This window comes from Oncorhynchus gorbuscha, linkage group LG12 (assembly GCF_021184085.1).
Source record: "Oncorhynchus gorbuscha isolate QuinsamMale2020 ecotype Even-year linkage group LG12, OgorEven_v1.0, whole genome shotgun sequence".
Lineage (NCBI taxonomy): Eukaryota > Metazoa > Chordata > Actinopteri > Salmoniformes > Salmonidae > Oncorhynchus > Oncorhynchus gorbuscha.
The window spans coordinates 69,565,540-69,579,800 of NC_060184.1; the positions used below are offsets into that span (position 1 = coordinate 69,565,540).

Genomic DNA, 14,261 nt, shown 5'->3' on the forward strand with positions numbered 1-14,261 from the left:
TTACAGAACAGAAGTAGATCAACCGCCAAATACATCACCCTCACCTCAATTTGTATTATATATATATTAAAAATCCTGTTTCTTATTTTCCATAATTAGCTATTAATATTTGTAGTAATGAGAGGCAATTTATGCAAAGGATTTTAACTCTCACCAGTCTCACCATTGCCAAAATTACATTATTGCAAGCAATTATTACATTAGCAAACAATTGTGAATCATCCTATATTGTCCCTAACATCTTTTACTCCTTCGCAACAGTTGTGTGATACGCAGATATACCCCCACAATCATACACACTCAATCCTTTCCCCCCACACAACCATAGGCTCACATTCTCAACAGTTGCACCATCCCAGAGCCCAACTTAAGAAAAGTCTTGATTTACGAATGCATGTAGAGCTGCAGGTGTATCAGAGGGTGTTCTTTAATCGAAGCCTCTCCAACATAATCCAAGTAGAATCAAAAATTCCCCATGGCAGCTATCTAGGCCCATTACTTTTTGCAATCTTTTACTAATGACATGCCACTGGCTTTGAGTAAATCCAGAGTGCCTATGTATGCGGATGACTCAACACTATACATGTCAGCTAAAACAGTGACTGAAATGACTGCAACACTTAACAAAGAGTTGCAGTTAGTTTTAGAGTGGGTGGGAAGGAATAAGTTCACCCTAAATATTTCTAAAACTAAAAGCATTGTATTTGGGACAAATCATTCACTAAACCTCTACTAAATCTTGTAATAAATCATGTGGAATTTGAGCATGTTGAGGTGACTAAACTGCTTGGAGTAACCCTGGATTGTAAACTGTTATGGTTAAAACACGATACAACAGTAGCTAAAAATAATTATTAAGGCTATATTATTATTATTATTATTTCAAGGCTATTGCCTGCGTTTAAGAAATATATATTATTGAGGATCATGCGGTGAATTATGCATGCCTAGTTTGTTAATTTAGCCTAGCAGATATTCCCATACCCTAATCACAGTCAAAACAAATCTATTTTGTAACAACAATATCATGGAATGAAATATAATAAGTTAGAAATTGACAGTTTACCAAATGAAAAAGTTACAAGTGTACATAGACATGCCTGATATGCAGCTACTGTGTTAAACAACAAAGGTATTTTTCTTATATTCATTGATAATCAGATACTTCAGTTGTAACTGGTTCTATTACACCAAATGTTTACAGTTGATAGTCAACTTTAGCACTGTTCCAAACTATCCTCTTTAACAATGGGCTGTATAGAAATCACAACGCTTCCAGTGTTGCAGCATGTGCCCATTCGTTCTCATGCTCTGTTGTGGGATTAAAAAGGTGATGGTTGTCTACAGTCGTGTCAAATCATGTAGAATTGCATGAAATCCATTTATAAAAGGCTATTTTTTTATCAGACCACAAATAAGATGATAGGTTAATGTAGTGCTTTTATTATAATGGATATCTTTTAACCTCTACCCTTGTCTAAAGTGGTCTGCAAATCCACAACCTTCTGGCTATTATTTGGGGTATAGGGGAGGGTCATTCTTATTTTTTTATCAAGTGTTCAGGTTTGGGTTGGGTAAAAAAAAAACACTTTACTGAAGGGAGGGACATCCATTTTCATTTCAGAGAGGTCAGATTTTCTCTAGGTATCCCTCATTATAAATAACATACAGTCCCTTAACAAAGAATCTCTCTCTCTCTACCTAGAAGACAAGCATGGTGAGCAGTGAGTCCCATATTGTCTATGGAGTCCCCTATAACGATTGTGAGGCAATAGGTTTTTATCTAACTCCATTGTTACCTGATCTCTGTTGAAATGTTCCTCTGCTTAGATGATGAAGTGAATAAGGAAACTAAATCTAACAGGTGTTGAAAGATCAGATCAATGAGAGAAAATCGCAGATTGATTGTTGATGAGTGATCTATACACTGCATCCTGGAATGAATCAACCATGACACGTTCAGGTCCCTGGTGGGGTCTATTCAGAAGTGACACACACACAGTACACACAATGATGACTCACTTCCTGGCTTAACACTCATCCATCCACACATTTATGACCAAGTCAGCAGGACATTGAGTATCCTCTTTTCACACCTCTCACCTTCAGTCCATTGAGTCTTGAAGGAGAAGAGCATTGAGCAGTCAGTAGGACTGGATTATTATGTATTATTTTAAGTAAATCATTGACCATTTTTTTTATTACTAAGAAATGCTAAACATGAAGTAATATGACATCCAGATAATAGAATCAAGTATTATAATCAAACTATTCACTTTGTTCATGAGACTGGATTTTAAAAAACAGAAATTGTAATCATGGCAACGAGAAAAGTAAGACAATGTCTCCACCGCGTGGACATGAGGAATTATTTTTCGAATGGGGACATTTTAACCCGGAAATAAATTAAAGTGACCTTTCACGTGACATGAACCACGTATGTCGGACATGCTTCCAAAAATGGCTGCGTGCAGTATAGAAGACGTGCTTGCTAAAGCTGAACGAGATGAGGCTGAAAAACTCAAAAGTATCACCGTTCAAAAAGAACTGGACCTTGAGTTTGATATCGGAAACCTGGTCGCATACGACAAGAACCGTATTGATATTCGACAGTTCCGTGAACAGAAGAAAGACGATTTCCTGCGCTCGCTAGCTCGTGACAACACGCAGCTCCTGATCAACGAGATATGGAAGCATCCCACAGAGAGAGTAGAGGAGGTAATCGTAGTCAAACTACCCGAGCCGACCACTGCACTGCCGAGAGAGAAGCCCCCACCGAAGCCCCGGCCTCCAACCAAATGGGAGGAATTCGCCAAATTGAAGGGGATCCAAAAGAAGAAGAAAACTAACCTGGTATGGGACGATGTTGCCAAAGAGTGGAAGCGGCGTTGGGGCTACAAGCGTGTTAATGATGGCACGAAAGAGTGGCTGATTGAGGTCCCCGAAACAGCCGACCCCAACGAGGACCAATTTGCCAAACGGAACAAAGCCAAGAAGGAGAAGGTTGCAAAAAACGAGCTGCATCGCCTGAGGAACATAGCCAGGGCACAGAAGATCAAAGTACCAGGTGTTGGACTCACACCGACCGCGCAGCAATCCACAAGTGACCTGAGTAGGGCTGTCAATGTGGCCAAGGTATCCACAGCTTCCGCAGGTAAATTCCAAGATCGCCTACCGAAGGAGAAAGCTCCCAGAAACACCGGGAAGAAGAGGAAATTCCAGCCTGTCATCGGTAACTTTTCCAGTGAAAAGCAGAGGCAGCTGGATCTGCTCAAGGTGATGGACAGTAAGAAACCTCGTCTGGACGTCAACAAAGCTGTAAACAAACAAATGCGAGAGGATGACCGAGAGGAGTCTGCAGCGAAATTTAGGAAGGGGGGGAAGAAGGGACGCAAGGGTGGTAATTTCTCTGGAAAGGGTGGGGGTGGAAAGGGTAAAGGAGGTGGTGGCAAAGGAAGAGCAGGGGGTGGCAAAGGAAGAGCAGGGGGTAAAGGTCAAGGACCACCTGGAGGTAAAAAAGGAGCTGGGAAACGCTAAAGGGGAACATTTGAAACATTGTATGTCATACATCACAATAGCCTTGTCTCAGACTGCACAGTATGAATTGGCATCTTCATTATGTTTCCCACCTGCATGTTGCTGGGAGTGATGTGTCTCTGAGCTGTCTCCCCTTAATGCAGGTCAGGTGCAATAGGGGGGAGGGGCTTCTGTCCCGTCATTCAAAATAGATCACCCATGACATTGTGTAAAAATGGTATATGGTGATGATTTGCCTTGTGTCTACAAGGCTAGCCTAGTGGTTAGAGCATTGGACTGGTAACTGGAAGGTTGCAAGTTCAAACCCCCGAGCTGATAAGGTACAAATCTGTCGTTCCGCCCCTGAACAGGCAGTTAACCCACTGTTCCTAGGCCGCCATTGAAAATAAGAATTTGTTCTTAATTGACTTGCCAAGTTAAATAAAGGTGAAATAACAATTTGTTGTAAAAATGTGTAACATTTGGGTACAGAGTTATGTTTGATATTTTTCAACACAATTAAAATCAACTTCATAAAGATGGTGTTTTTTGTGTGATTTATCATAAGAATAAGGCAACAAACAGTACATTGTAGTTTCACTGAGCACAATAGCAAATCAAATGTTTTTTTTTTTTTTACATGTGCTGAATACAAGTGTAGACTACCATGAAATGCTTACTGATGAGCTCTTTACCAACAAGGCAGTTAAAAGTAAGGAAATATGCAAATAGATAATATTTTAAAAAGTAACAAGATAAAGTTACAATGCTATACACAAGTAAGTTCACAACTTCCATGTGATCCAGCTACAGACAGTAATGCCACATGAGTGAATTTATTTTTACAGGGACTGCACATTAATCAACGTTTCAGTAAAAGTGATAGTTTTACTCAGCCTGCTAATTTTCAACTGCAGTCCCTGGGCAGGTTATTTAAAACAATACCAGTACAGACAAATGAGGAGCAGTGAGCCCTTGCAGAGCGACATGGGACAAGCAACACGTAGTGCGCAGACAGAGCAATAGCACAGAAAGCAACTAAACAAATCTATGTATCAGGTTTTTCCCTGCACGTGCATAACAGGCACGACAGCTGGGGTGTGCAACACTTTGGGACGGAGGGGTGAACAGAACTCTCCTTCACTATGCTCCTGTAGAGGAATGCTTTGGAATCTAACATTGTGGCTGAAAGTAGCGATGTGCTATAGTAGAAGACTGCCTCAGTCAAGTCAAGCAATAAGAGCCAGATGGAATCAGCAGAGGTCTGCGCCAAAACTCTACAAATTGTCCTGCACACAGGCAATGCTGTAAAGTTATTGATAAGAAATGGTTTCCTGGACACAGATAAAGCCTACTCCTACACTGACCCTGTTTAGTAGTATCATATCATGATATAAACAGAGAACCTGTCTGTCTCTCATGCATTGCATGTAGGCCTAATGACCAAGAATAGAGATGTTATGAATGCTCCTCCCTATAAACACACAGTAGGCTTAAAGGAGGTAGGCCTGATAATCAGATTAGCTGTGCTGGTGGTTATATAAAACAGGTTAGCTTTCCATTCACCTGGCCAGGACGTTACACCTGGACACAACTATCACCTGGACACAACTATCACCTGGCCAGGACGTTACACCTGGACACAACTATCACCTTGCCAGGACGTTACACCTGGACACAACTATCACCTGGCCAGGACGTTACACCTGGACACAACTATCACCTTGCCAGGACGTTACACCTGGACACAACTATCACCTGGCCAGGACGTTACACCTGGACACAACTATCACCTGGCGTTACACCTGGACACAACTATCACCTGGCCAGGACGTTACACCTGGACACAACTATCACCTGGCCAGGACGTTACACCTGGACACAACTATCACCTGGCCAGGACGTTACACCTGGACACAACTATCACCTGGCCAGGACGTTACACCTGGACACAACTATCACCTGGCCAGGACGTTACACCTGGACACAACTATCACCTTGCCAGGACGTTACACCTGGACACAACTATCACCTGGCCAGGACGTTACACCTGGACACAACTATCACCTGGCCAGGACGTTACACCTGGACACACCAATCAAGAAGAGACCCACACACAGAAAAGAAACAGCCATGTGAGCCTGGGATTTTGCCTTGCTGAGATCTGAAACTTGGGACACTGCTGTGTATGCATACAAGTCGCAGGAGGCTACTGAGGGGAGAACGGCTCATAATAAAGGCCGGAACGGAGCAAATGGAATACCATCAAACACCTGGAAACCCTGTGTTTTATGTTTTTGATACCATTCCAACTATTCCCCTCCAGTCATTAACACGAGCCAGTTCTCCCCAATTAAGGTGCCACCAACCTCCTGTAATACTATACAGTATATCACAAAAGTGAGCACACCCCTCACATTTTTGTAAATATTTGAGTATATCTTTTCATGTGACAACACTGAGAAATTACACTTTGCTACAATGTAGTGAGTGTACAGCTTGTAGAACAGTGTAAATTTGCTGTCCCCTCAAAATAACTCAACACACTGCCATTAATGTCTAAAACGCTGGCAACAAAAGTGAGTACACCCCTAAGTGAAAATGGCCAAATTGGGCCCAAAGTGTCAATATTTTGTGTGGCCACCATCATTTTCCAGCACTGCCTTAACCCTCTTGGGCATGGAGTTCACCAGAGCTTCACAGGTTGCCACTGGAGTCCTCTTCCACTCCTCCATGACGACATCATGGAGCTGGTGGATGTTAGAGACCTTGCACTCCTCCACCTTCCATTTGAGGATGCCCCACAGATGCTCAATAGGGTTTAGGTCCGGAGACATGCTTGGCCAGTCCATCACCTTTACCCTCAGCTTCTTTAGCGAGGCAGTGGTCGTCTTGGAGGTGTGTTTGGGGTCGTTATCATGTTGGAATAATGCCCTGTGGTCCAGTCTCCGAAGGGAGGGGATCATGCTCTGCTTCAGTATGTCACAGTACATGTTGGCATTCATGGTTCCCTCAATGAACTGTAGCTCCCCAGTGCCGGCAGCACTGATGCAGCCCCAGACCATGACACTCCCACCACCATGCTTGACTGTAGGCAAGACACACTTGTCTTTGTATTTCTCACCTGGTTGCTGCCACACACGCTTGACACCATCTGAACCAAATAAGTTTATCTTGGTCTCATCAGACCACAGGACATGGTTCCAGTAATCCATGTCCTTAGTCTGCTTGTCTTCAGCGGGCTTTCTTGTGCATCATCTTTAGAAGAGGCTTCCTTCTGGGACGACAGCCATGCAGACCAATTTGATGCAGTGTACGGCTGACCACCCACCCATTCAACCTCCGCAACAATGCTGGCAGCACTCATACGTCTATTTCCCAAAGACAACCACTGGATATGACGCTGAGCACATGCACTCAACTTCTTTGGTCGACCATGGCGAGGCCTGTTCTGAGTGGAACCTGTCCAGTTAAACCGCTGTATGGTCTTGGCCACCATGCTGCATCTCAGTTTCAGGATCTTGGCAATCTTCTTGTAGCCCAGGCCATCTTTATGTAGAGCAACAATTCTTTTTTTTCAGATCCTCAGGGAGTTCTTTGCCACGAGGTGCCATGTTGAACTTCCAGTGACCAGTCAGTATGAGAGTGTGAGAACGATGACACCAAATTTAACACACCTGCTCCCCATTCACACCTGAGACCTTGTAACACTAACGAGTCACATGACACTGGGGAGGGAAAATGGCTAATTGGGCCTAATTTGGCCATTTTCACTTAGGGGTGTACTCACTTTTGTTGCCAGCGGTTTAGACATTAATGGCTGTGTGTTGAGTTATTTTGAGGGGACAGCAAATTTACACTGTTATACAAGCTGTACACTCACTACTTTACATTGTAGCAAAGTGTCATTTCTTCAGTGTTGTCACATGAAAAGATATACTAAAATATTTACAAAAATGTGAGGGCTGTACTCACTTTTGTGATATACTGTATATCTGTCTTGTTACCTGAGCATTTATTTGAGATGCATTTCCTGATCTATTCACTAGATGGTGGTAAAGTGCAGCTACAAGCCCCAGATGAACTGAAGCTGACCCGGGGTGAGGTCATCCTGCTTCTGTGTGAAGATGAGATGAGCAACAAGATATTCTATTTACTTGGCTGGGACAAAAATCTGCCCTAGCATTGCTCGCAGAGATAAGATTGTCCATCCCTGCTATTTATAAAGAATAGCTCTGCTGACTTACAGAACAGTATGGCAGGTTAGAATAGCCTCTTTAGCTGCTTACCTGAGGTTCGTGACAGGACAGAGGGATATCAGGAGAGAAGAGTCACAGCAGTAATCCCACCCGTTCACTGACACACCTCTGTTTGTGTTCTCAGGATGATGAGCCAGCTAACGATGTCTGCTGCTTAGCAAGACGGTGTTCAGCTCAGGCCACGTATGCAGGTGGTACTGGCTGAGTACATCGCGCCCAAAACACACACAAATATACACATATATACACACACAATCCTATCCTCAATCAAACCCCCCTCCACAAGTGTGTGTACACAACACACACACACACCAGCAGCTGCTCCCACCCCACACACACCACCCAAACCCTTTTCCACCCCCTCCCACTCCACTCCGCCCAGAACAGGTGGCCCCTCTCTCATCCCTCATTAGTTGACAAAGCACAGAGATTAAGACCCCCACCCCACCACCCCTATCTCCCTCTGATCAATTCCCTCTCACTGTACTGCTGTTCCCTCACACAACACAGTGGGGGCTCACAATCACAGCCATACGTTCAGGGGGGTGATGAGGGATCCCTCTTTCCCTCTAAAAGTATTGTGTTTCATAATGTCAATCAGTGAAACAGAACTGCCTGTATAATCTGACTGAAATACCCACAGTGAGCTAGGAAATATAAGCAGACAATTGTTGGATGTTGTTTCAGATATTATTTAAGATCATACATTTGACTTATCCCAGTATGTGGGCATGTAACTTGGCCCCACCTTATCTGTGTGTGGAGGTGAACCTTGCTCCTTAAGCTGTGAAAGCTTGCACACACACACACACTCTGAGCGAACCCCCTGAACAGCCCGGTGCTTGTCTTGTCTGTGTGGAACGTTGGAATTTGGGTCAGCGGTAATAAACAAGTCCTTTGTGTTTGTTGTGTCCGTGTTGTCCCCCAGCGCACCCCAGGCTCTCCGCAGAGCCAGCAGAGCAGCAGCAGGTGGGGGGCCAGAGGAGGCCGAGGGGAAGAGAGAGGGCCCCATACTGATACTGAAGTCCAGGATTTGTCTCCCTAACAGGCAGCCCCAGCCCCTTCCCCAGCCCCATCCCCAACCCCAATACCAGCCCCATCCCCAGCCCCGTCCACCACCCCATCCCCAGTCCCATCCCCAGTCCCAGCCCCAGCCCCAATCCCATCCACAGCCCCACCCCTGTTGGGGCCAGGTAGGGTTGCTATAGTTAAAGCACTGTTGCTAGTCAGTTGATCCTCTGGCTGCATAATTTAAGAGCTGGAGTGAGGTTAACTACTTCCCTGCCTCTTCTGTAAAGTGTTCGAGAAAGATCAATCATGTATATAAAGCTTCCGTGATTAAGTTGTGACATTAAGCAAGACATAAATTGAGGGGTTGAAAAGGGGGGGGGAGTATTTTATTAATAATCAAAGAGGAATAAGATGTATGACTATATTTTATAAAGCTAACTGTGTTTACATTAGCCAAATAATGTTCCATGAGTCTACCTGTGCTTTTCTGTTCCATGTTGTCATCCTTATTAGGCTGTATTCTTTATTTAGCAACTACGACATGCACTCAATCATTTATATATTTTCTTTTGACTATAAATTGTTCAACTGTAATTTGTGGGAAACGCAACATCAGCCAGGAATGTATTTTTCATAAAAATCATCAAACCGTGCTTTTACACTCATGCCAAAGGAAATGGCATCTTTATTGTGAAGGTTGCCATGGCAATGGTAAAACAGCTCTCTCACTGGACTCCACACAGAATGTATCCTTTGGAAGGACTCAAAGTCAAACTCTCTAATCCTAATCCTAACCTTGACCTATATCAATCAGATGTACACGCCCCGTCCACCAGCCCAGTGATGTGTCTTTTGATCAGTTGGTATTAGTTCCATGTAAGGATCTATTCTAACAGGGACCATCTCCCTGCCTAATATGTGAATCTACACTCTTAGAAAAAAAGGTGCTATCTTGAACCCAAAAGGGTTCTTTGGATGTCCCCATAGGAGAACCTGTTACAGAGTAGTTGATAGGTAATCGACTAGCTGGGCTGTTCCCCGGACCCCGTATGTAAGCGATTTGTACAATACTTGAACATGGCAATTGAACATTTGTGTCTGTCTTCATTCTTTTATCTAACTTACCATACAGAAACATGGTATCAGAAGTGTCTCGAAAACCACACATTTGTTATTTTTTGTAGCTAAGAGCAGTATAGAGGCAGTTACGTTCCGTATGCGAACACACGCCGATGTTTACTGCTAACGTCAGTCACACCAGTGATCAACTCGTTGTTTACTGCTAACGTCAGTCACACCAGTGATCAACTCGTTGTTTACTGCTAACGTCAGTCACACCAGTGATCAACTCGTTGTTTACTGCTAACGTCAGTCACACCAGTGATCAACTCGTTGTTTACTGCTAACGTCAGTCACACCAGTGATCAACTCGTTGTTTACTGCTAACGTCAGTCACACCAGTGATCAACTCGTTGTTAGCAGGCTAGCTAGCATCACTACCTACCTCGATGGCTGAAGGAAAATACATCTCATCTCCTATTCCATCGCTATGGCAGCGAACATTCCGCCACCAAAACCCATGGTTCTCACAGCAAGCACATCTACAGGCACAATCTCACCTTCACAGCATGACAACAGGGTGATGCAAACGCCATACTGAATGCATTGGAGAATTACTTCAAACACGCCAGGAATGTCCTTTACAAGTTCGTTTTTTCTTTTTACGCTGCAAACAGGAAGATTTTGAGTCAGTACTATCTGATACTTGTGAATAAAGGGGATTGAAAGATGAACTGATTTGTAACAAGATAGTACTTGTGATTGCAAATGAAGACACTCGCCGGCGTCTACTAAGAGAGAAAGGCCTAACATAAGTTACTGCCATTGAAATGTCCCGCACTGCTGAGTCACTGACATGAGAATGAGAGCAATGGAAATGGAAACCCCACGCACTTACGCGGATAGTGTTCACACTGTTGCCAGGCAAACATTCAGACAAAACCAATTGAGGCAGAACAATTCACCACGAATGGCAAACACATACTGCCCCAGAGCATGCAAATACTGTGGAAATGCACATGCTAGAGGCAAAGAGCACTGCCCTGCCTATGGCAAACCATGCAGAGCGTGTGGAACTAATAATCACTTTATAAAAGTATGTCTCAAAAGAAGGGTGAGTGAGGGCTGTACACTCAAGAGGTAAGAAATGGTTTGTGACACTAGGGTTACACAACAAGCTGCAACAATGTCAACTGGATTCTGGTACTATGTGCCATGTAATGAGCTACAAAGACAAAATATATCTGCCACCTGACACACATCTCTTGCTCAGCGATACTAGAATAAAGCTGTACTCAGGAGAGCTAATGAGTTCTATGGGCACCTTTCAGACCGAATGTGTTATTCGGGGACATAAACACAAGCTGGAGTTCACCTTACCAAATGACCTGCATATGGTGGAGCATGTCCAGCATGAACCCCTGTCCAAAGTAAAACTACTCAGCAGATATGACAATGTATTCAACGTGCCCATTGAATCAGTACCTGGGGAAGTACACTTTGAATTGAATGAGAGCGTCACTCCAGTCCAGTGTGCTCCTCGCATTGTGCCCATTTCAATGAAAATGGCTGTGATGACCCAGATGGACAAGTATGAGGCCGATGGCCACATGACATCTGTGACTGAACCAACTGACGAGATCAGCAATATGGTCATAGTGAAAAAAACAGAGAAGCTGAGAGTCTGCATTGACCCAAAGCATCTGAACCAAGCACTGAAACGATCCCACTACATCATGCCAACACTGAAGGATGTCCTCAGCCCTATCCCCATCCCCTTGGTGGACGCCCGAGATGCATTCCTGCAATGTAAGCTGTATGAAGAAAGCAGCTTCATGACTACCTTCTGGACCCCCTGAGGACGGTAACGCTGACTCAAGCTCCCGTTTGGTGTCTCCGTGGCGCATTGGTATAACAACGCAAGCAGCACGAGTTACTGGCTGGGCTCAAGGGCATTGAACCCATCGCCGATGATGTCCTGATCGTAGGCTGTGGTGAAACAGACGAAGAAGCAGAACGCGACCATGATGTGAAGCTCCTGGCACTGATGGAGCGCTGCCGATCAGTTAAGCTTCGCCTTGGCCTGAAGAAGCTGCAGTTCAAGGTGAAAGACGTCCACTTCCATGGCCACATTCTCTCAGCCAAAAGCCTGAAGCCGGACCCAGACAAGGTCAGAGCGATCCTCAACATGCCAAACCCGTCTGATGCAAAAGGAGTGCAGTGTTTCATCGGCTTTGCAAACTATCTTACAAAGTTCATGCCACACCTATCAGCAGTCTGTGAGCCTCTGCACTGGCTGTTGGACAAAGACACAACATGGCACTGGCTATTCAAGCACAAGGCCGCAGTGCAAGAGATGAAATCTCTGGCTTCATCCATGCCAGTGTTGTGTTACTACGATGTAACAAAACCTGTCACAATCCAGAGTGACTCCAGCCAAAGTGAACTTGGATGCTGCCTTATTCAGGAAGGCCAGCCCATTGTGTTTGACTCGAGAGCTCTCAACTCCGCCAAACAAAACTATGCACAAATTGAGAAAGAGTGCCTCAGCATCGTCTTCTATCACTACTTATATGGTCAAGAGCTGGTCACCGCTGAAACTGACCACAAACAACTCAATGCCGTATTCAGTAAACCTCTCCTCAACACGCCCAAGAGGCTTCAAGGCATGCTCCTGACTCTGCAAAACTATAGCCTGTAGGTCATCTACAAGCTGGGACCAGAGATGTACTGTACATCAGCGACACACTGAGCAGGGCAACAGCACCATGTACAGGCAGAGGCATTGCCTATCAGTGACATGACATATGTTTGCTACAGCAGGAACAACAAAAGGTTCAACAGATCAATCAGGAAGACTACTTGAACATCACAGATCACCGCCTAGCCCAGATCAGGGCTGGACAAACACCTTACAGGTGCTGATGTCCATGGTTCTCACAGATTGGCCGTACCTGGAAGAGGAGACACCTCTCACAGTGAGAGAATACTGGACCTTTCGAGAATAGATGAGTGTGCAAAATGGCATCTTGTTCAGAGGTCAGAAGGTCATTATCCCCAAATCACCCAAATCACAGAGATGCGTACGCTCACACACTCCAGTCACGTTGGAGGTTACACATGCTACCGCCAGGCTCGTGAAACATTATACTGCCAAACATGCAAGCAGAAATGAAAGACTTTGTCAGAAGCTGTACCACATGCAACGAGTATGCTCATGAACAGCAAAAGGAAACCATGATGTCGCACAAACTGCCCACAAGGGCCTGGCAAATCGCCAGCATGGACTTAATCAGCCACAGACAAAATGACTATTTTCTGATCGTTGATCACTACTCAGACTTTTGGGAAATTTAACTGCTCCCTGACTTGTCTGCAGAGACGGTCATAAAGCGCTGTAAGACACAATTTGCAAGGCAAGGCCAGCCTGACAAGGTCGTCACGGATAATGACCCAGAGTTCATTGCACAGTTCAAGCTTTTCGCCTCAGAATGGGAGTTTGACCACGTGACCTCCCCTCCAAGGCACCCAAAGGCAAATGGCAAGGTAGTCAGCTGTCAAGATTGTTATGCAAGGACTTGCGTGACAGCAACAACCACTGATAAAAACCTGTTACCCTTGGTCTTGCGTGACAGCAACGACCCCTGATAAAAACCTATTACTCAAGGCCATGCGTGACAGCAACGACCCCTGATAAAAACCTGTTACCCTTGGTCTTGCGTGACAGCAACGACCCCTGATAAAAACCTGTTACTCAAGGCCGTGCGTGACAGCAACGACCCCTGATAAAAACCTGTTACTCAAGGCCGTGCGTGACAGCAACTACCCCTGATAAAAACCTGTTACTCAAGGCCGTGCGTGACAGCAACGACCACTGATAAAAACCTGTTACTCAAGGCCGTGCGTGACAGCAACGACCCCTGATAAAAACCTGTTACTCAAGGCCGTGCGTGACAGCAACGACCCCTGATAAAAACCTGTTACTCAAGGCCGTGCGTGACAGCAACGACCCCTGATAAAAACCTGTTACTCAAGGCCGTGCGTGACAGCAACGACCCCTGATAAAAACCTGTTACTCAAGGCCGTGCGTGACAGCAATGACACCTGAAAAAACATCTTACAGTGGAGGAACACACCCACCGAAAACATGGACAGCAGCCCAGCGCAACGCCTTCTGTCCAGACGTCTGAGGATTACCATCCCGTAGCCAACCAGGTACTTGAGCCCTGTGTCACGGTTGGCGTCATGGACAAACTGTGCCACAGAAAGCAGCTCGCTAAGGTATTCTATGACTGGACTGCTCGAGACCTACCGGTGGGTAAAACAATAAGGATGAAACTGCTGCCAAGAGACCACACATGACTTTGGTAGCTGGGCACGTACCTACAGCAAGTTGCACCACGTTCTTACCTGGTG

At 45.0% G+C, this 14,261-nt stretch overlaps 1 protein-coding gene across 1 annotated transcript; it reads left to right on the forward strand.

Annotated features, from left to right (window-relative positions):
• Positions 1-2,434: 2,434 nt before the first annotated feature.
• Positions 2,435-4,054, forward strand: LOC123990261 (ribosome biogenesis regulatory protein homolog). The gene has a single exon (XM_046290844.1). The coding sequence runs from the start codon at positions 2,440-2,442 to the stop codon at positions 3,535-3,537; it is 1,098 nt and encodes a 365-aa protein (XP_046146800.1). The 5' UTR covers positions 2,435-2,439; the 3' UTR covers positions 3,538-4,054.
• The last annotated feature ends 10,207 nt before the right edge of the window (positions 4,055-14,261 follow it).

Coding starts and splice junctions, on each gene's coding strand:
- LOC123990261 (XM_046290844.1), top strand. CDS start 2,440: ATGTCGGACATGCTTCCAAAAATGGCTGCGTGCAGTATAGAAGACGTG.